The 22,723-nt window shown below is 28.6% G+C and overlaps 1 protein-coding gene and 1 long non-coding RNA gene across 7 annotated transcripts; both read left to right on the forward strand.

Annotated features, from left to right (window-relative positions):
* Positions 1-8,570: 8,570 nt before the first annotated feature.
* On the forward strand, positions 8,571-11,197 carry LOC105797804 (uncharacterized). Of its 2 annotated transcripts, XR_008188661.1 has the most exons (3): positions 8,571-8,623; positions 9,061-9,135; positions 10,993-11,197. It is a non-coding gene; the product is annotated as an uncharacterized LOC105797804 (long non-coding RNA). The 2 variants fall into 2 exon arrangements; XR_008188660.1 differs by lacking the exon at positions 8,571-8,623 and having other exon boundaries at positions 8,677-9,135.
* A 9,432-nt stretch (positions 11,198-20,629) lies between these two features.
* LOC105798109 (transcription factor TCP13) lies at positions 20,630-22,503 on the forward strand. 5 transcript variants are annotated; one of them, XM_052621483.1, is made up of 3 exons: positions 20,679-20,901; positions 21,292-21,785; positions 21,897-22,503. In XM_052621483.1, exons 2-3 carry the CDS (start codon positions 21,323-21,325, stop codon positions 22,178-22,180), a joined length of 747 nt encoding a protein of 248 aa, XP_052477443.1. In that variant the 5' UTR covers positions 20,679-20,901; positions 21,292-21,322; the 3' UTR covers positions 22,181-22,503. The 5 variants fall into 5 exon arrangements, with proteins under 5 accessions (XP_012483484.1, XP_052477443.1, XP_012483482.1 ...); XM_012628030.2 differs by having other exon boundaries at positions 20,630-20,754; positions 21,292-22,503; XM_012628028.2 differs by having other exon boundaries at positions 20,681-20,901; positions 21,292-22,503.
* The last annotated feature ends 220 nt before the right edge of the window (positions 22,504-22,723 follow it).

Consider the following 22,723-nt stretch of genomic DNA (forward strand, 5'->3'; position numbering starts at 1 on the left):
GACACAGGCTGTCACACAGTCGTGTGCCACACAGGGTTACCCCACATTGCTATGTGTCATTATTATATTTAGGTGTAGGTTTCACACGGTTTAAGACACGGTCGTGTGTTTCAAGTCAGTTTGTAACACGGTTTGGCACACAGCCTATGACACGGTCGTGTGACCTAACATCGAATGCATACACAGTTTGGCACACGACCTGCAACTGTGTGGCCCTATTTCAAATACCCACACGGGTTGGGACACGGCCGTGTGTCCAAACTTCGAATGTCCACATAATTTGGGATATGTCATACGGCCGTGTGACCCCTGTTTTCCCAAATTTTCATGTTCTCCCAAAATTTTCTTATTTGTTTCAAATTGATCCCTGATTGTTTCCAAGTTGTTTTTAGGGCCCCAAAGGCTCGATTTAAGGTTCAATAATGTATTTCTACTATGATTATATTGAGCTATTAGAAGTTGATATTAAATTGCATAATTATTTTTGTTCTGAAGTTAAACGTTTTGTTTTATATAATAATGTTCTGTAACCCTAATTCGACGATGGAGATGGATTAGGGGTGTTACATTTATGATACGTTCAGTTTAGTGTATATGCCATGAATTGTTTTAGAGTTTTTACTTGCTCAATTAAGTCCCTTATATTATGTTAATTCCGGAATCTATGATTTAATGCCTAAAATGCTATTATTATCACATTACAGGTGAATATTATATGTTTTCTGTTAAAGTGAAACTGAAAAACTGTTAGCGATAATATTGTTATGGCCTTACTGAGAACATGATTTGCATGCCTACTGTCAATAATGAATTGAGTACATATTAAACATGTCTACTGTTAATGATAAATTGAGCACATGTTAAACATGTCTACTGTTAATAACGAATTGAGCACATGTTGTACATGTTTACTACAAGTGTTGAATTGTTCTATTACAAAGCATGACATATTATATTGCACTGGGTGAAACGATATGTATGGAGGAAAATTAGCAGTTTATTTGCAAATTTGCTATGCATCCACAGCTAGAGGCAAATTCGATTTACAAGTCAGTGTTTTCATAGCCATAAAAAAAATTTATCTACGAGATTTTTCTGTGTATCCATAGTTAAAGACAAATTCTAACTATGGGATAATTATTGTGTTTTCATAGCCAGAGGCAGATTTTATCTGCAAGATTTTTGTTGTGCACCTACAGCCAGAGGCATATTCTAATTGTTGGATTTTGCTGTGTGTCCACAGCCACTAGCAGCTTTGCTGCAAACCATTGATGGTTATCCACAACGTGGTGAAAAGGTAGAGGAGTTTTGGGGAACTCCTATTGTGGTGTGTAGCGGTGGTGTAAGACCTTTTCTGATAAATTGAAATTGCATTCATAAGCGTTTGCATAGATGTGAATATTGAGATATTATGGTGATGAGTTGATCTGAAATACCATTATTCTAAATTGCTACTCAATTTTAATTTATTCTATGAGTCGTTATTCTATATGATTTGTCTACCGTTTGTACTAGTTTTCTTGTGATTGAACTCACACTAAGCTTCATAAGCTCACCCCTTTTTAATTTCCATCTTTACAGATTAACCACCAGGTTAGGGCGCTGACATGACATACAGAGGGCTCGGCTCGTATTAATTTCTATTAAGAAGTATTTTAGATTTACTATATGAAATTTCTGTTATTTTGGGAACTATATCGCTTTATTTGAATTGTGGCATGAGACTTAGGTTTTGGGTTTTTTTAACATGCATGGTATTTAATTTGAATTTAGGATAATGAAAAATGGATATAAAATTAATTATGCATAAAATAATTCTGATTTTACTTATTTAAAACTAAGCTGAATATCACTTTTCCGCTGCTAGATTATCAATAAATTTTGAGGAATAAATAAGTTGGAAATTAACTAAGTTTTCAAAAGTAATCACCGTTAAAAAGAAAATATTTTACTTAATCAGTTCTTTGTTAACCCGTGAGCTTTTCTAAAAATAGGCTAACATTTCTATTAAGAAAAGAAGAAATGTTTTAAAATTATTGTTTGAAAAACTTTAATATATTATTAGGTCATTTCGGTGGTCAATGTAATCTCCCAAATTCGGGTCTAGCGTCTAGGCCGGGATAGGGACATTACATTTAGTGGTATTAGAGATACATGTTTACAAAACTCGGATTGTAGATTTTTGAATGAGTCTGCATGCATGTCATAGAAAGGGGTATTTTGGGAAAAATCATGATACAATTTTTTTTAAAATTGATTTTCTACAAAAAATTAAATCCGAGACTATGATGTCGGTCCTACTTTACTTATTATTACTCTTGAAACTTTATATAAACTATAAACCTTAGACTTGGAGAAATGATAATGTTTCTATTAAAATTGAGAATTTAAGATAGAGGAAACTGTTAATGAAGTTACCAAAGGCTAGTCCGTGGTAATGAATAGGATCTTTAAGAAAAGCCCGTATGAGGTTTAAAGAGAAGAATTGTTTAGAATTGTATAGGAATCAGAGTTGCGCAACGAAAGCGTGGTGGTTGGTTTGAAAGAATGAAACATAGATTTTATGGCTAAGCGATTCATGTTTCAACAGGAAAGTTTCGAGGACAAAATTTCTTTAAGGAGAGGAGAATTGTCACTCCCCAAAAATAGAGGGTTAGCTAAAATGATTAACCAAGAAAATATATAAAGCTGAATGGTTTAGTGTTTAGGGTCTTTCTTAGAGATCCTAGGTTCGAGCTACCTTCTTCTCATTTCTTTCATTTTAATTTTGAGCAACTTAGGATAAAAGCTACACCAAAATATATATTGTTGGGAATAGAGATTATACAAGAAATAGGCCTCAACCTAGTGGTTAAAACGCTGGAGCCCTTCAAGTGACCTAAGTTCGAGCCACGCATCTCCTTTCCATTTCCTTTTAAATTCGACCAAAAATAGGGGAATTTGCAAATTGTCGTCCCTCACTCCTAATTTGGGAAATTTGCATGTGTAGTCCCTAAGGTTTACAAACCTTAAGAATTTACTCAATTCTTCCTTAATTAGAATTCATAAATTTTCCCTTCTTAAAATTCCAATAGATTTAAAATTCCACCATATTTTTCTCTTCTTTTCCTAATTATATTTTCATATTGTCCCTTTTCAAATCTTAATAGAATTTTCTCTTCATCTTTCTTTTATTTTCTTTCCCGTTTCTTTACACCATATTTTCATCCTATAAGTTACTGATTATTTTTGCTTTCTTGAATCAAAATCGATCCCGGTTCAAATTATTTTCTCTATTGGATTCATAGTTGCCATCAATAACATCTCGATCTTTACAAGGAATCAGTAAGTACATCTCGTTTCCAATGTTTAGATCTTGAATTTTCGTAATATTACTATCCGACACTAATATTAAGTTCGATTAATCAATTTTTTCAGTTCTTGACAAATCTTTCGATAATCTTGTCAAATCTTGAAATCAACCGTTAATTCATTTGTAAATGTGGTTTGAAGGATCGAATTTAGGACAATCGGATCAAAATCGATTGTGAGGAGCGTCAATTGAATTCGCAGTGAAAGGTGCGTGTTCTTTTACAAGCAAATCGGGACAAACTGTGCCTAAGATTAGGGCCATACGAGTGTGTGGACCACACGACCCCTCACATGACCATGTTCCTTTGAAACCGTAGGATAGTTAGATCTCACATGGCCAATAACCCACCACACGGTCTGCCACAGGATCGTGTCTCCCCTGTAGGTTAATTTTTGCGTTTGCCACATTTGCAAATTTTACAGTTTTACCCAAAAAATTATGATATGTTCAGTTTAGTTCCTGTATATGCCCTGAATTATTTTAGAGTTTTTACTCGCTCAATTAAGTCCCTGATATTGTGTTAACTCTGGAACCTGTAATTTAATGCCTAAATTGTTATTGTGACATCGCATGACAGGTGAATATTATATACTTTCTGTTAAAGTGAAACTAAAAAGCTATTAATGATAATATTGTTACCACCCTACTGAGAACATAATTTGCATGTCTATTGTTAATAATAAATTGAGTACGTGTTACACATGTCTACTGTTAATGATGAATTGAGTATATGTTAAACATGTCTACTATTAATAATGAATTGAACACATGTTGTACATGTCTACTGCTAGTGTTGAATTGTTCTATTACAAAACGTGACATATTTCATTGATGGGGTGAGATGATATGTACGGAGGAAGGTTGACAGTTTATCTACAAATTTGCTGTGTATCAACAGCTAAAGGCAGATTTTATTTGCAAGATTTTTTTGTGTATCCACAGCCAAAGGTAGATTCTAATTTTGGGATAATTGTTGTGTTTTCACAGCTAGAGGTTGATTTTATCTGCGAGATTTTTGTTGTGCATCCATAGCCAGAGGTAGATTCTAACTGCGGGATTTTGTTGTGCGTCCATAGCCACTAGCAGTTTTACTGCAAACCATTGGCGGTTATCCACAACATGGTGTAAGGCTAGAGGAGTTTTGGGGAATTCCTATTGTGGTGTGTAACGGTAGGGTAGGACCTTTTTCTGATAAATTGAAATTACATTCATAAGCGTTTGCATAGATGTGAATATTGAGATATTATCGTAACGAGCTGATCTGAAATACCGCTATTCTAAATTGCTACTCAATTCTAATTTATTCTATGAGTCGTTATTCTGTATGATTTATCTACTGTTTGCACTGATTTTCTTGTGATTGAACTCACACTGAGCTTATAAGCTCATCCCCTTTTAATTTCCATCTTTACAGATTAACCACCAGGTTGGGGTACGGAAACGGCATACGGAAGGCTCGGCTCGGATTAATTTCTATTAAGAAGTAATTTAGATTTACTATATGAAATTTCTGTTATTTTGGGAACTATATCGCTTTATTTGAATTGTGGCATGAGACTCGGGTTTTAAGTTTATTTAGCATGCATGATATTTAATTTGAATTTAGGATAATGAAACAAAAATATAGAATTAATTATGAAACTAATATCACAATTTTAAATAATTTCAAATCTGAAAATGAAGATGCTCAAGGTTGACTAAATGCATTGTTTTTTATTATTATTAAAACTCATTACTTAGATTTATTCAATTTTTGTGTTACATGTTGAAATTATTACTTGAATTGTCTCAATTCTTATATTTTTCATGATATGTTTCGCAGTTTTGGCTTCAATTACTATAATAATTTTATAAAATTTAGTATGTAAAACTAATCTTAATTAATAATTAAAATAAGAAAAAAAGTCTACAAATTAAAATTAAATGAGATAAATCTTAAAATTACACATAATTTTTTATTTAATGTATAATTTAATATAAAACTTTAATTTAATACAATCATACATGAAACTTTAATTATAATTTAAATACATACGTGAATTTTTAATTTGATTTGATTCACTTTAAAACTAAGTTGAATATCACTTTTCTATTGCTAGATTATCAATAAATTTCGAGGAATAAAAAAATTAGAAATTAATTAAGTTTTCAAAAGTACTCATCATTACAAGGAAAATGTTTTACTTAATCGGTTCTTTGTTAACCCGTGAGCTTTTTTGAAAATGGGTTAATGTTTCTTCTAAGAAAAAAAAGAAGAAATGTTTTAAAATGACTGTGTTAAAAATTTCGATAGCTTACTGGGTCATTTCGATGGTCAATGTAATCTCCTGAACTCGGGTCTAATGTCTAGGCCAAGTTGGGGACATTACATATGGTCGCAGCATTGCTGCAGCATCGCTACCGGTAGTTGCATGTTAGGTGGAAATAAATATTCCGACTCTTCATTTCATTATTATTAATTTGTGTTACTGCATTTTTTAAATTGTTTTGCATATTTTTTTGCATTCAATCAGATTTTAATTTACTTTCCAAGTTGCCATTTGTTAATTTTGTAATTTATGTTTTAAAATTAGTCTATGTGGAGACGATGACTTTAATATTCACTACTATATTATTTGCTAGCGATTGTGTATACTTGTACATCATAAAAAAATTCACGACAGTAAAGTATATAATTTAATATTTATTTTTATTATTGTTATGAATTATGAAACTAATATCACCATTTTAAATAATTTCAAATCTGAAAATGAAGATGCTCAAGGTTGACTAAATGCATTGTTTTTTAATTAAAACTCATTACTTAGATTTATTCAATTTTGTTGTGTTACATGTTGAAATTATTACTTGAATCGTCTCAATTCTTATATTTTTCGCAGTTGTGGCTTCAATTTCTATAATAGTTTTATAAATTTAGTATGTAAAACTAATCTTAATTAATAATTAAAATAAGAAAAATTAAAATTAAATGAGATAAATCTTAAAATTACACATAATTTTTATTTAATGTATAACTTGATATAAAATTTTAATTTAATACAATCATACATGAAACTTTAATTATAATTTAAAACATACGTGAATTTTAATTTGATTTGATTCAATTGTATACCATTAAAGAAATAAATATATCAATTTATTTACTTATAATATTTTGTTTTTAATAAAATAAAAATAAAATGTATAAAATTTTATTTTTTAAAGAAAATAAGATTTAATGGGTTGGGAAATAATAAAAAAGGTTTACCTATCTCACTGACAATTTACTATCACCATCACCTACCCCTATTATCTTTGGGTATATCTGTATCTCTACCATCATTATCACGTATTTATGATGAAGAAAAAAAACAAGGCCTTCTTAATTCTTGTGGCAGTGTAGAGTTAAGAGAGGTGGTGAGGTTATTGTGGGATTTTATTATTATATTTTAGGCTTCTTTCTTTCTCTGTACTACTTTTGTTTTACATTATATGATTAGTTGTTTTCTTGATGTTTTGGGGATTGCGTAATGCTCAGCAACTTTACATTTTCTTATTCTTTTAATGTATCTCAATTATTTGTAAAAGTATTTTGATTTTTCTATTTAAATCTTTGTATACTCAATTAAATTTTCTATTAAAATTTTTGTTAATATATATTAGAATGAGGTATATGCGGCATAACACGTTGAATTGTCCGGTTATTCGGTCAGTTTTAATATTAAAATAGATGATTTTGTTAACGAAAATGGTCAATTTACTCTTTAATTTAACGTACAATAATTAGTTTATCCGTTTTAAGCAAAAAGAACCAAATGTAATTTGAAGCAATTTATCTTGAAATAAATGGAATAATTTAGTCTTAGTATTATTAGAAATTGAGTAAATAAATAAATAAAATAATTAATTAATAACGTCGTTAATTATTTTGTTAAAAAATTAAACCAGGGTAATTTATCATGATATATAAATCTCAAGTTTGGAAAATTTTTGAATCAATAATAATACTTTCTAAGTTACTTATATTACTAAATTGATATTAGATTAATATTTTTTAGTATTATTATATGATAATAATAAAAGTAGTTTAATTTAATTTATATTGTATTAATGTGAAATTAAATAAATATATATATTTTTATATAAATATGATAATAATTAATAATGTTAAAAATCAATTTTTATAATCAACAAAATTAAATGTGTGAGATTTACATTATATATATAAAGATAATATCAATGTATTGGTAATCAAATCTATAATATATAAATTTATTTATTTATTCTTACTTTATATGTCAAAACTCAAAAGAAAATAAATATATTTTATAATTAAATAGAATACTTTTTTATAAATATTAATACATCTAATCAAATCAACTCGATTCAACACAAATCCCAACTCAACAAATAGTATGCCTCATATCTATTTGAGAAATTAAGATAAATTAAATCGATTAGTTAAGACTTAATATTTGACGTTATTTATGATTTGTCATGTAACAGCCCAATTTTCGATAGTGTCGAACAGTAATTTGAGATCACTAAATCCGATGAAAAATTTAGAAAATTTATTAATTAATAATTATAAGTTAAGCGTGATTTTAGAATTATTTCTAAAATTAGTGAATTTTGTAATTTAAAAGAAATTATTAGGTAAATTGGGTCAAAAGCGAGGTATCGAGACCTCGATATTATAAACTGAGTCATAAATATTTTTATAAATATTTACGGAGTGTCATTAAGGTAGTATTAAAGTTTCGTTAAGAAAATTTAATGTTCGATGGTTAATTGATTAAAATATCGAATAATAAAAAAGGAGTATTCCGGAATTTGTTCCAATAAATCGGACTCGTAAATATTTATTACAAATATTTACGAAGTTAGTTGTACAGTTAATTAAGTTTTAATTAAGTGAATTTGTCTAAATCGTGGTTAATTATGAAAAGGATTAAATTGCAATAGAGATAAAAGTTTAATTGTAGATTAAAAAGTTAAAAGGACCAAATAGGCAATTATGCCTTTTCTAAAGCTGAGGCGGTTTAACCTTAAAAATCTAAGATATTTTTAATTTAAAATATATATTATATTATATATACGTAAGTAATGATTATGTTTTATATTATATTATTATTAATATATTATATTATATATATATATATATATATATATATCAAAAGAAAGAATAGAAATGAAAAGAAAGAAACAGAGAGCAAAACGAAACAGAGAAGGAGAAAGAAGAAAAGAAAGAGAGCGACGGTTCAGGGGTTTCAAAACTTCTAAATTCAATTGGTAAGTCAATTTAGTCCCTTTTCTTATGGTTTTAATATTTTGGAATCCTAGAACAAAATACTACTTGATTTAAGTTGAAATTTTGGAAGTTAGTAAATTTTTAGATGTTGTTCATGTTGAATTAATTGATGAATTAGAGGTTAAAATGATTGAATTTTAAGTTAGAAGTTAGTAGAAGGTTGATTTGTAAAATAAAACATAAGTTTTGAATTAATAGGGACTAAATTGAGAGAATTTCGAAATTAGGGATTTATGATGAAAATGAAGAATTAAAATGAGTATATAGTGAGAATTAAGAGAGAATATGGAGTTAAATTAGGAAAAATAAAATTAGTATTGATAAGGGATTAAATTAGAGTTTATGTAAAGTTTAGGTATAAATGGAAATATTTTAATGGAATTGTGTATTAATAATTTTTAATTGTTTAATTACGTAGCTAATGTCGTGCAAGAGTCATTGTCCGAGAAATGAAAGGAGAAGGTGGACAAGGATTGACTCGAGAGAAATTTCGGTTAGTATTACTATAATTCAAATTTAATTATTAATTGTTAAAATTTAAATTAATATACATGATAAGCAAATTGAGGTAAGAATCATGATTGAATTAAATGAAAAATACGTATTGGTATTGAAATTATAAATAGCAATTGTTGAATTTTGAATAATATGTTTAGTAAATAAAATAAGGTAAATATTGATATTGAATTGTATGTGAATTGAATGGAAATTACTAGTGATATGATTTGAATTAAAAGAATTAATGCGATATTGAATTGTATGTTGATTGAAAAGTAATTAGTGATTTGAATTTCATTAAATAAATAAATAAATAAAATATAAAATATGAATTGAATAAAAGTGAATTAAAATATGAAAAAGTGTGAATACATGAATCGAAGTATGATTACATGTGAATGTCGGGAATATCTATTGGTAGATTAGAAAGTGGAAAGTAAATTTGAATTGAAATGTGATTATTGAATAGAAATTGAAATGGTTTGAATTGAATTATTGAATTGAACTGGAATATTGAAATTGGTGATTGATATGGATTTTATTAGAATTGAAATTGAGAATGTGGAGATTGATATGTGAAACTGATACTGAACTGAATTATGGAATACTTAATATTGTTATGTGTACTGCATTGAACTGTGAAAATACTGAAGCAATGAATTACTGCAATACTGTGAAACTGATTGGAATAATGAATTTATAATTGATACTGAACTAATATGGAAATTTTACTGGAAAGTAAATTAAATACCCTATTAACTAGTCGGGCTAGTCGGATATAGTTGGCATGCCATAGGATATGGAAGAGTACGGGTTATTGCCGGCTTACTGATCAGGCACTTATGTGCCGACTACTGTTACTGTTACTGTTACTGATTCGATACTTTGTGTGTCGAATATTGTTACTGTTACTGTTACAGATTCAGCACTTTGTGTGTTGAATACTGTTACTGTTACTGTTACTGCTACCGTTACTGTTTACTGATCAGGTACTATGTACCGTATTAGGCACTATGTGCCGTATTGGTGTGATTGGTTGGAATCCGTGTATCCGTCAAAGTCCGAGTCAAGTTAATAGGGGTAAATGAATAATTTTGATAATATAAATTTTATTGCATGATCTTGAATATGAATTGAAATAAGACATTAAATTGAGGTATTGAAATGAAATGTATGAACCATGGGTTCAAGAAATAGATAATGATATAGTTCATGAAATAGTTTTGGTAGTATGAGATGATGTAAAAATATAAGCAAAGAGAAGCAAACTGAAATAGCCATTGTTGAGAAATGAGAAATGAAAAAAATGAAAATAAAATGATTTGAAATAGTGAAATAATATGTGAATTTAATTGAATACAAGTTATTGAAATTTATTTATGGATTTAATGTATAAATTGAGTGTTAGAAGATTATAAGTGTAAATTGATTATAAATGAACGAATCGAACTGAAAAATAGTTGTTATTATTATTGTTGTTGAAACAAGTTGATTTAATATATTAAATGTTTATTAAAAGATTAAAAGTATAAATTGAATATAAATAGAAATGATAATGAATGAGTTGATAAATTGATTGGATTTGTATGAACTGGAATGAGTTATTAGAATGAGATGTGGAAAAATCTAATAAATTTTTTATAGTGAAATAAGTTCGAATACACTTAAATATAAGACTGAAATATTGCTTATTGTTATTAATGATCAAGTTGATTTAAAGTATGGGATAATTAATGAATAATTGTAGACATAAATTAAATGTATATAATTTATCCATTAATGTTATTAATTTGAATTATGGTAATACCACTGAGTATTCCCATACTCAGCGTACAATCGTTTCCGTGCGCAGGTTAGTAGGAAGCCAGTGCTCGGTCCAGCATCCAGAGTAATCCCGACCTCAGAGAAATTTTGGTGATGTACTTTTGTTTTGATAATGTGGCATGTACCTAAGTGATATATAGGTTAAGTATAAGAGTTTTGTGATTGTGGTTTTAGAACGATGTTTAAATTGGTTATAAGTATGAAATGGAACTAATATGACATATTTGATTAAAGTATGCTATGTCTGTTATTTATTTGTGAATTAGTTATAAGTTATCCGATATGTCCGGTAATACTCTATAACCCTGTTCCGGTGACGGTTTGGGGTTAGGGGGTGTTACATGTCATATTTTTTAAATCTGTAAACTCAATAATATAATATAAGATAATTATTTTATTAGTAATACTTCTATTAAATCTTAAATCTTAAATTATGTTTATAACAAATTATTAATATAAATAAATAATATTTCATTATCAATGTAATAGTGATCATCACTTAATCAGACTAATAATGTAAGGATTCAATTGCTTAATTTATTTTGAGAGGGAGTAAATTGTTTTACACACTGTAGTACAGGGACCTTCTAAGGAGTTATTCCAAAATAATAATCCATATCCCAGGGATCTCATGAAAACAGATAAAAGAAAGAGATGAGCATTCAGCAGCAGCAGAAGAGCAGTGCAGGGATAAATAAATGAATAATGCAAGATAAATAGAAGAGAAAGTAATTATCTGCATCTGCAAAATCCTCTCTGCCATGAAATTAAAACCACATTGCACCAATTCCATTCTGTAATATTTTTTCTTCCCACTCAAATTTCTTTTCAGGTAATTTATATTACTGGAAAAGTTATAAAATAGTCGTTTAATTATTCGTCTTTTTCTTTTTTGTCACCCATCTATTCAACCTTTTCTTCTTCTTCTTGAATCATGAGAAGATAACTTGACAACTTTTAAAATTGGAATTATAAAACTTTTAACCCTTAACATTTATATATTGTGTCAATTTAGTTTTGATTCAAAATTTATCCCTCAACGTGACGATATTTACACATTATGTAATTTGGGTTTTTTTTTTTTTAATTTGTGATATCTAGAGTTAATTTTAAGAGATTTGAAAAATATAAAAATTATTATATTGGATTCTGGTGCTTTCATTTTTATATATATTTTATCAGATTTAGTTGATAGAGTTGTGTATTTTTTTTAACTTTTAGGTGGGCACTAAGAAAAGCAAATTTGAATAAGAAAAATCAAATTACATAATGTATAAACATTGAGGGTTAAATTTTTAGAATCAAAACTAAATTGACATAATGTATAAATATTGAGTGTTAAAGTTACTATTATGCCAACTTTTAAAGTTGTCTTGTAATCTTTTGTTAGCCATTTACCAGCTTATGACCAAAAAGAAAAATTCAAATAATTGAGTGATCATTTTGTAACTTTTTATAGTTAAATGATTAAAAAGAAACTTACTAATAATTGAGTGATTACAACATGTAATTAACCCTTTCTTTTATATATTGATTAATTCACTTCTTGCATTGCTCTCCTATTTTCAATCTAAGGAGAAAAGAGTTTTTTAATGAAAATATTTAATATAAAATACACTTACTCCTATAATTACACAATTATCCTACTTAGGCTTAAAGTCGACTAAAATTAATTAATTATCATTATTTAAAAGTTTTCAAACTTCTTTTTATATATAATTAAATTTAAATATTTAACTTATATTTATATAAAAGTTTATTAAAAAAACAAAATGTAAAAGAGAATATAATTATTAATTAAAAGTTTTTAAAATAAATTTATAGCGAATGCGGCGTTGACTTAATGGTAAAATTAAGGTCCTAAAATTTTAAGATATTAGATTTGAGTATCACTATATCTAAATCATGTGTGAGCTCTTAATCCATTTTCTTGTGACATATGTTCAACCATGCGTAATACCTTTATATATTTATTCTGTATAAGTCTAAATCTATTATTGTTATCAATCCAATCGTACTTTATAATAATTGGTTCTAGTTATAGTTATTCGAGCATATTATAATCAAAATTGTGATTTTACTTAAAAATTATATTAATTAGAATAAAATGTAATTTATAATTTAATTTAATAATTAAAATATTTTATAATTATTTATATTTTTTATTTGTAATTGAAAAGAAATAGATATAAAAATCAAAGATAATAAAAATAAATTAATAAAGATTAATTTTATTTAAAATTATTTAATAAATAAACTTTAAAGAGATTAATAAATTTTTAAATAAAATTTTAAGGATGGATTAAATGCGTATTTTAAATAATTAATTTTTGTCAAGAGGAATTTAAATATTTTTCCCCAATGCGTGAGTTTTTTAGTTTTAATAATTAAAGTGACAGATTGATTGAGTCTTAACTCAGTTGATATGAGTATTGTTTTCAATTTAGGAGGACATAGATTCGAGTGAATTGAAACGTATTATCCTCTTATTTATAGGTTGAGATGGGCTATAAATAGTTCTAAGTATTGTGTAAAAAAAAAGAACAAATATAATCAGAACCTATAATTAAATTACAAATTAAAATCTAAAATAACATTTCGTTCTCATTTAGAATATGTGTACTGTTTAAGGGCATTCGCCCAATCTTCAGGACGTGAGATCAATTTGCGGCATAGCTTAGATGATGGTTTAGTAGTATGCTTGTGTGGTTTTACACACATTATTTTTTATAATATCTATTTTTTAATTAGATATATTATAACAGGTATTTTTTTTGTACTATACAATTTTGACATAATTTTAGAATTTTTTTAAGTTTTAAATAATATAATTTTTGTGATAACTTTATAAAATACACATAAGTTATTTTTATAATATAATTTTAAGAAATTTTAACCATAACTATCTCAAACAATCATACATGTTCATACTTAGAATATATTTTTATAACGTAAACTTGTATAAAAATATTTTTTAAAGTTAAAGCATGTATGAGTGTTTGGAATCATAGGGTAATTGGATATGAGTGTAATTACTCGTGTAATTACTTTAGTTCTCACCCTCTCCTAAAAATTGGAAAATGTAATTGGGTGCTCCAATTACACCCAATTCAGTGAGACCTACCAATTACAATGATTACTCAAACATGTCACTCTTGAGTGATTACAAGCAATTACACTCAAATCTAATTATTAAGTGACTTTCCAAACTCTACCTAAATGGTGTTATCTTACTATAATCAAATTTTAATCTTTTTTGTCATTTCAAAATTGAATTGGTGCCACTGAGTCAAGTAGCACCAAACTCAATCAAAATATAAATATAATAGTATAGGTTACAAAAAGAATCTAGAATTTTATGTTAAATACTGTTTACACATTATATCTTTTATTCTTTTTAGAATTTTTTTTTTTTAGTTTTCCAACTAAATTGATGTGTAATTTTCTTGTTGAGAGTTCATTGGTCTTCGCTAGGTAAATATAAGTTCTGATACATGATAAGTTGCGTTTAAATTAAGTGACGGAGAGCAAAAAACTTGTTTACACAATTCAAAAATGTTCTACATTTGTGGTGCATTGCTCGGAGAGTTAACCCACTATACTTCAACAAGTACAAGTTGTGATTTAAGTCTAACTCATTTACCAAGTAGCAAATTACTCTTATATACTATAAACAATATCATTCTCCCTATAATTCTTTCATCTTGAAAGTTTAGATGTAAACTAAGTCACTTCAATGTATTTACAATTTTGCACTCAATGAAACAGTTCCTATATGAAAAAAAAAGTGCTTTCTCAATCTAATGTGTAAATTGATATCAAACCTTCACTTGATGGCTTGGTAAAGTGCAATCAATATGAATCACTATCTCCTCAAAAATAACCTTCAAGAAGGAATAAAGTGGTTAAGAATTATTTTTTTAGTCTTCTAAGGAAAAACAAATGTCTTTATAAGGAAACATGATTACATTGCACGTATTCAAAGAGAGTCAGTGTTTGACTTTAACTTATTCAAAATCAATCTCTTTAACTAAGGTGAGTAGATCATACTAGGACTTTTGAAAACTAACTTTTCTTGATCCGATCTGTTCTCTAATTATAATATTGAGATTTGTAGCTCGAAATTCTCAAAAATATAAGATACCTTGGTCAAACATGCCAAAAAAATAAGGCAAGTTATAATGTTATATGAGCTTTTCCTTAAGTTGCTACTAGATATACATGACATGACATGTAACATGACATGCTATAACAGATCAGTACGACAACAATAACATGCTTATAACAAATAGATATACATTAGCAATTATCATGCTTTATAATAGATATTTACAGTAGCATTAAACTTGCTTTTAACATGTATTTAGTTTAGTGGTAGCAATAGACATGCCTAACATATGTTCAATCAACAGAAGTAGTAATCATATGTAATATGCACTCAGTGGAGCAAAAGCAATAATAATAGTATCAATTTTTTAGAATTACAGTGACAATAGATATGCAACCATTTACACATCCTATATTATCACAGTAATAATTCAGTCATTGAATCCCAAATTCTAGCATATTCATAGCATTAAAGACTCAACTGAGTGAATAAAGTCTCTAGAAACCATTCGGGAACTATTCAGGGACTAAACTAAAAATTTGTAAAATAGAGGTAACACGGTTGTATGGCCAAGCCGTGTAACAGGTTGTGGCCATGTGGCAAATGCAAAAATAACCTACAGGGGAGACACGACAGTACGGAAAGGTTTAGGCCATATGGTTCACGAACTAAACTAGGGTTTTTAGGGCACATGGCTGTGTGGTGGGCCGTGTGGTCCACACACCCATGTGGTTCTAATCCTAGGCATGATTTGTCCCGATTCGCTTGTAAAAGAACACACACCTTTCGCTAAAGGTCCGATTGATGTTCCTTACGCTCGATTCTGGTTCGTTCACCTAAATCAGGTCCTTCAAATGACATTTATACACAAGTTAACGATTGATTTCAAGATTTAACAAGATTATCAAGAGATTTGTCAAGAACCGAAAAAGATTGCTTAATTGGGTTGAAGCTTAATTGGGTTGAAAGATTATCGTCGAATAAAAATATTACAAAAATTTGAGATTTATTCATCAGGATCGAGGTGTACTTATTGATTTTTGGCAAAGCTAAGGGTGTTATTGACGTTAATTACAAGCTAATAGAAAAAATGTTAGAACGATGAATGGTTTGATTTTAGAGAGCAAAATAGTTTTCAGAATTTAGATGGAAAATTTGATGTAAAGAAAAGGGGAAAGAAAAGAAAAAAAGAAATATAAAGAGAGGATGGAAAGGAATTTGACTAGAATTTGAAAAGAAGTAAACCTAATTCTAATGGAAAAATGATGGTTAAATGGTTAGGGTTTGAAACCCTAGAGGCGATAAGGGTAAATAACCTATAATTTTGGGGTTGAAAATTAAAAGAAAAAATAAAGAAATAGTTTTGGGAGTGAAATGACCCAAACTTGGGCAAACAATAAGGTAGGAGTGACATGTTAACCATTAAGCCTAAGGCATATTTCTTGTTTAGTTTTTACTCCAAATAATATTTTTTTTAGTGTGGCTTTTTATCCTAGGTTGCTGAAAATTAAAATAAAAAAATGGGAGGAAGAAAGCTTGAACATAATATCTCTATAATAGGGAAATAACATTTAACTATCAAGCTTAAGGCTCATTTCTTATCTATTTATTACGATTAACGCCCTATATTTTGGGGCGTGACAAGTATGCATAATAAAATTAAAATGTACAAAACACTTCAAAATAAAGTTGAATGCAACAAACTTCAAATGATTCAATAATATATATAGAAATAGAGAGAGAGAGAGCACTTAATTCCTTTACAGGTTTGAGTTAAAAGTAGTAAAGGGAAAGAAAGAGAAGAAAAGAAAGGAAAGGATTATGCATTACCTTGTCTGGATTATTAAAATTACTTTTAAAATTAATGAAAGGAAGTAATTTTAACAATCTTTGTTTGAGTAGTCAATGGAAAGAAAAGTAAATGATTCATTAAATAAATTTTTTATTATTATAACTTATAAAAAGCAAAGGACAAAATGACATTGTACATCTTAATTATTTTTTACTTTGCTTTCCTAGCTTTCTTCCCAAATTAAGGGTAAATAAAAATTAAGCCTTTTAAGAGAAAATAAGGGTACTCAATTTTCCCTTCTTTCTCTTGTTTGAATAAAAAAAACATATCCAAACAAAGAAAAGGATAATCATTTTCATTACTTCACTTTCCTTTCCCTCTATCCACTCCAATCCAAACAATGGGTTAGTAAAAGGAAAACCAATGAGGATAAGGTTAAATTTTCCTAATACAAAAAAAAAAAAAAAGAAAGGAGAAGATTTCACCCTTTTTTATCTAATAATTTCTTTTTCAATCATTTGCTTTATGTAAGTAATATATATTTCAATGTAGGGATGAGTGTTCGATCGAATCAAGTAAAAAAATTTCGAGTTAATTGAATTGACGAGTCTTGTTTTATTGTCCTAACTCGATTTGAATTTTTTTAAATCGAGTCGAATCGAGTGAATTTGTTCGAGTTAAATTTAAAAATTAAACATATCAAATTAAAATATTGTTACAATATAACCAATTTCATGTTAGAGCACATCAATTTGAAAGTTGAAACCATATATATTTAAAACTTTTCAAAGCAAACTAAGAAAAATAACAAGATACTTTATTATGAAAACTTAAATCATTAATTAACTTATTTAGGTCCCAAGATTATTGTTTTAGAAAAATTTTAAAATTGAACTTTCTTTATATATTCTTTAGTTTTTTAAAATTTTTATAATTTTCTAAATATATATATATAAATTTTAGAATTTTTATAAATATGTTGAATTTTAAAAATAAATTGAAATTTTATTGTAATTTTTGTTGAGAGATAGACCAATTTACTCATTTTCAAAACTGGCAAGGACCAAAAGGATATTTACACTAATTTGTTATTTGAATTATTCGAGTTATTCGAACTGTAAAATTCAACTTAACCTGAATTACTTATTCAAGTTGACTCGAATAACCTGAAATTCAAACCTTTTTTTTTTATTTTTTTCGAATTAACTTGAATTTTGTCTCTTTAAAAACCTAGATTAACTATATAGGAAAAGGAAATAAATAAAGGGGAAAAAAACCCTCGAAATTTTATTGTTTTCTTACTACTCTTTTTCTCTTCTTCCTTCTAAAGGGTTAGAAACAAAATCAATCTTTGCCTCATTCTTTGTGTAACCCTAGGGTTTCAAAGTAGAAAACTAGCTAACTTCCTATAATCCATGTTACTTTTGGAAATGGATATTCATTTTTTCTTAAATTTCCATGTCCTTCAAATTTTATATTTTTAATGTTAATACACTTTGGGGCTTGAACTTGATACTTATTCTCACATTAAAAATTGAATATTTTTGTGTCTAAGTTAGTTCTTGAACTTGATAATTATTCCCATGTTGAAGCCATAAGGTTTTTTTTTTTAATCTAAGTTAATCTCTGAATTTGAAATTATTCCTACATTGAGGCTTGAACTTTTCTTTGTCCCAATCCTTATATTTTCTTAAATTAAAATCTTAAAATTCAAGTCCCAATATAACGATAATTCTATAATTGTCAAGTTTACGTGACAAATCATGATTTAACCCATATCTTTATATCCATGTGTGGAAATATTTGTGGCAAAATATGCATTAGAAACATATAAATGGATTGATAGTTTTTAAGACCTAATCATTAGAATGAATGAAAACCCTTTTCTTTTCTCTTTGTTTTTTTTTCCTTTTTCTTTCCAAGATAAGCAAACAAGGTTGCCTACTACACTCTTCCCTCTCAATTTTTTCAATGAACTTAGATGAAATAAGTGCCAAAGAACTACATTTCAGAGCTTTATTCTTTTTCTTTTTCTTCCCCCGCCATCTGTTAGGTTCACAAACACTTCAACTTGTTGTCTCTTGTGTGGTCCTGTTTTTAATTCTACTGGATGTTTCAAAAGCAGATGTAGAGATTGGTCCCAACCCTATATGGTAGTATTGTTAATGGCTCAAGTAACTATCAACTTGGCAATTCCCTTTAAGACTATACAACCCAAAATTCTATACCATTGTACCACCCTATTCTAAAGACTGGTCTTTGGTAGATTACATAACCTAGGTTTTGGATCCCTGAAGCATATAGTCAATAAAATACCATGAAAGCCCATGTAGTATGAGTCATATTGCATTTTGCCTCTTCTACTAAAAAAATAGACAAATTAGTTCATGTGCGTTAGGTCAAAGAGCAAATTGATATTTTTTTTGTTAAAATTTACATTCATTTGTACTGTTAAAAACTGATGTGACTAATAAAATACCAAACAATGACACATGACGTGCTACATGTATCACATTTGTTAAATTTTTTTATTACCTTTGGTCTTACATTGGGTTGGACCTCTCAAATAGGTTTAGATTAGATGTAGTGTTTAACCTGTGTTGTTCTTGCATATTTACCTTTGGAATTTTGTTATGTGACAGACTTCTTACACATAAATGAGGTTATCTATCTTATTCCCTACTAGATTACGTGGTATGTAGGAACAAAGCAATAAAATCTAACAAAAATTTGTGTTACAAGAACATCTTAGTAGTAACAAGGCGTGCATTGATCAACCCCATGTGATAGGGATTCACCTCACAAAGGCCTTTTGTAGTTGTCGATAAAGCATGCCTCATCACTTTTTTAAATGTGCAGCATATGCATGGTCCCCCATCTTTTTACATTTTACATTTGGTTTTTGGGTTAAATGAATGAGAGATTACATCTTTTTATCACATTTATCTAAATTCAGAAGGATATGATGAAATAAGGATAAATATTTAAATTATATTTAAATTTTGATAAAATTTGTAATGTTATATATCAATTTAATTTGATATATTTATATTCATCACACTTTAATTTTGGCTCAATTTTCACATTTTACTAACCCCGTTATCTATGTGCCACAATTTTTCGTTAACTCGTGTAAATTGCTAACACGACATTGATTAGGTTAAAAAACAAACAAATTTCATGAGAAAAATAGGAAACCCTTTTTCCAAGTGTGTTTATTTTTTAAATTTAGGTGCAAATAATTTAAATTTATTGTTTGCTTTTAACGAGCAATTTACATATCACTTAACGAAAAATCGTGCCCCATAGATAATGAGGTTAGTGAAATGTAAAAATTAGATAAAATTAAAGTTTAATGTATACAAGTACATCAATTAAAATGGATGTATAATATTACAAATTGTATCAAGTTCATGTAAAATACGAACATGTCATATAAGTATAACATAGGATTTCATTTTTTTAAAGAACTTTTTCTTGTAACTAAATCAAATTAAGCCTCTAATCATCGTATCATTGAGATAAATAATGTTTATAATAGTCGATTGAGTCTTAACTCAATTGACAATGATATTATTGTCGATGTAAGAAGACGTGGGTTCGAGTATGCTGAAATATATTATCTTTCTATTTAAGGGAGAAGGGTTAAAGAAGAAATTATACAACTATAATAATAAGGAGGTTAATGTTAAAAAAATGTTTATAATGCTGTTGAAGAGAGTAAAATGATTAGCATAAATATTTATTTAACAGATGGGAGATATGCACCACGTGGAAGCCCTACAGCCATTTCTTTTCTTTATTATTATTTTTCTCACTTCAATCCTTCAATGGACTATGGTCGGTAGAATTCCAGCATTTTTCTTTTCACAGATGGATGAACTTCACCAGTAAGTTCTATCTGTCTTACAAGTAAAACCAAAAATTTTGATCTCTCAATACATATCATCTATATACACACACACATATATAAGCAGGTTTGTGTGCCTCCATAACCAAAGTTTCAAGGTTTGTTCATTCAAGTGTTTGATATATTTGTAAGTTCTTCACTTTTTTTGCAAATTTTCTTTGGAATACCTAATGATTTTTCGCTTTATTTCACAGAATCTGGTCTTTCTGTGAAAACCTAGATCTTTTTTAAGTATTACTATGAGATCTGAATTACATCTTCATAGTTTGAGCTTTATTTAGCTTTTCTAAAAGGGATGAGAAAATCTAGGGTTTGTTCATCATCTTCTTCTGCTTTTCAAGTTTAGGGCATATGTAGTTATAGTTCAACAAAATTCTCATAATTTCTTTAGAAACTTTCTTTGTTTATAAAGGGAAAAAATTGGGATCTGTTTATTTTTTATCATTAATCAATCAATTTTATGTGTTTGTTGTTTTTTCTTCATGAAATTTCGCAAATTTCAACTGGTTTTTTTCAGCTTCTGATGCTTCAATAATGAGCTACATAAGATGATTTCAAGTTCAAAAAACACCGATTTTCCGACAAGACAAGACGAAGACGACGACAAAAGAAACGAAACCAACAAAGGTCCATCGAGTTCTTCTTCTTCTTCGCAATGGTTAAGGTTAAAAGATCCAAGAATCGTACGTGTTTCAAGGGCCTTCGGGGGCAAAGACAGGCACAGCAAAGTTTACACGATACGAGGATTAAGAGACCGAAGGGTAAGGCTGTCGGTTCCTACTGCCATTCAATTGTATGATCTTCAAGACAGGCTTGGTCTTAATCAACCTAGCAAAGTCGTTGACTGGTTGCTTAATGCTGCTAAACATGAAATCGATGAACTCCCACCTCTGCCGATGCCCCCACCGCCGGCGAACTTTCCGATTTCCGATGCATTTTGGAGGACTAAATCGAAAGAAGTTACGAGGGATGTAATCGATGATAAAGATGATAAACATAGAAGAAATGAAGGTGATGATGATGATGATCATGGGACACAACATGTATCATCTGGTTCATATTATCATTTCGAGCCTTCTAATTTTCCTTTATCATCACATTTAGTAAGCCATGGATTTGCAGTGCATGCGCCCCAGGTTGATAATTTCAACGTTGTGGCAGCACCATTGCCATCAGCATTATCACTATGTCCATTACCACCGCCGCAGCCAGGAGGCGGAGCACCACCATTGTTTCCGCCTCATGTGGTGGATCCTAGACAACAAGTTAACCATTTTCAGATGCTGAGTTCAGGTGCACAACAGAACCTCTTGCTTAATTCTCTCAACTTTCCACCGATAACCCAATCTTTTAGACCCTTCCAATTGATGCCTCCTAGGTTTCCCCATAATCAACCAGATAAATGACCAAAAAGAAAATCAAATATCATATGGGGAAAAATATAGTGTTAATTTGAATCTATTTACATAATTGCAAGGCATTATGGGGGAGATGATGAAATTCAAGTGTGTTTTAGATTATCATGATGGGCTTAATAATATTACCAAAATTCCCTAGTATAGGATATAATTTCAATACACATTCAGCCAGAAATGTAAGTTTTGTACCACTTTTCTTAGGGCTTTGTGTTTGGTTTTTGCTTCATTTTGGGTGGTTTGGAAAAATAAGAACTTTCATACATTTCAATGGGATGCTGCTCAAATAATTGAAATACATATTTGATGTTGTATGAATGGCTTCATACTATGAATTGATTTTTATATATTTCTTGAGGTTTTATAGAGCTGTTTATTGAGCTGAATGCCTCTCATCATCTTATTTTAATGTCCTTTTATATTTAAAAGAAATCAAATATACTTTAATCTTTTATTAAAAAAATCAATAAAATATACATATAATAGGATCTGAACACGTGCGATTGGGTTAATAAATCTTTAAATTTACCACTC

Source organism: Gossypium raimondii, chromosome 9, assembly GCF_025698545.1.
Source record: "Gossypium raimondii isolate GPD5lz chromosome 9, ASM2569854v1, whole genome shotgun sequence".
Taxonomy (NCBI): Eukaryota; Viridiplantae; Streptophyta; class Magnoliopsida; order Malvales; family Malvaceae; genus Gossypium; species Gossypium raimondii.

Excerpts from the sequence above, each read along its gene's own strand:
- LOC105798109 (XM_012628030.2), top strand. The coding sequence starts at position 21,323 with ATGATTTCAAGTTCAAAAAACACCGATTTTCCGACAAGACAAGACGAA.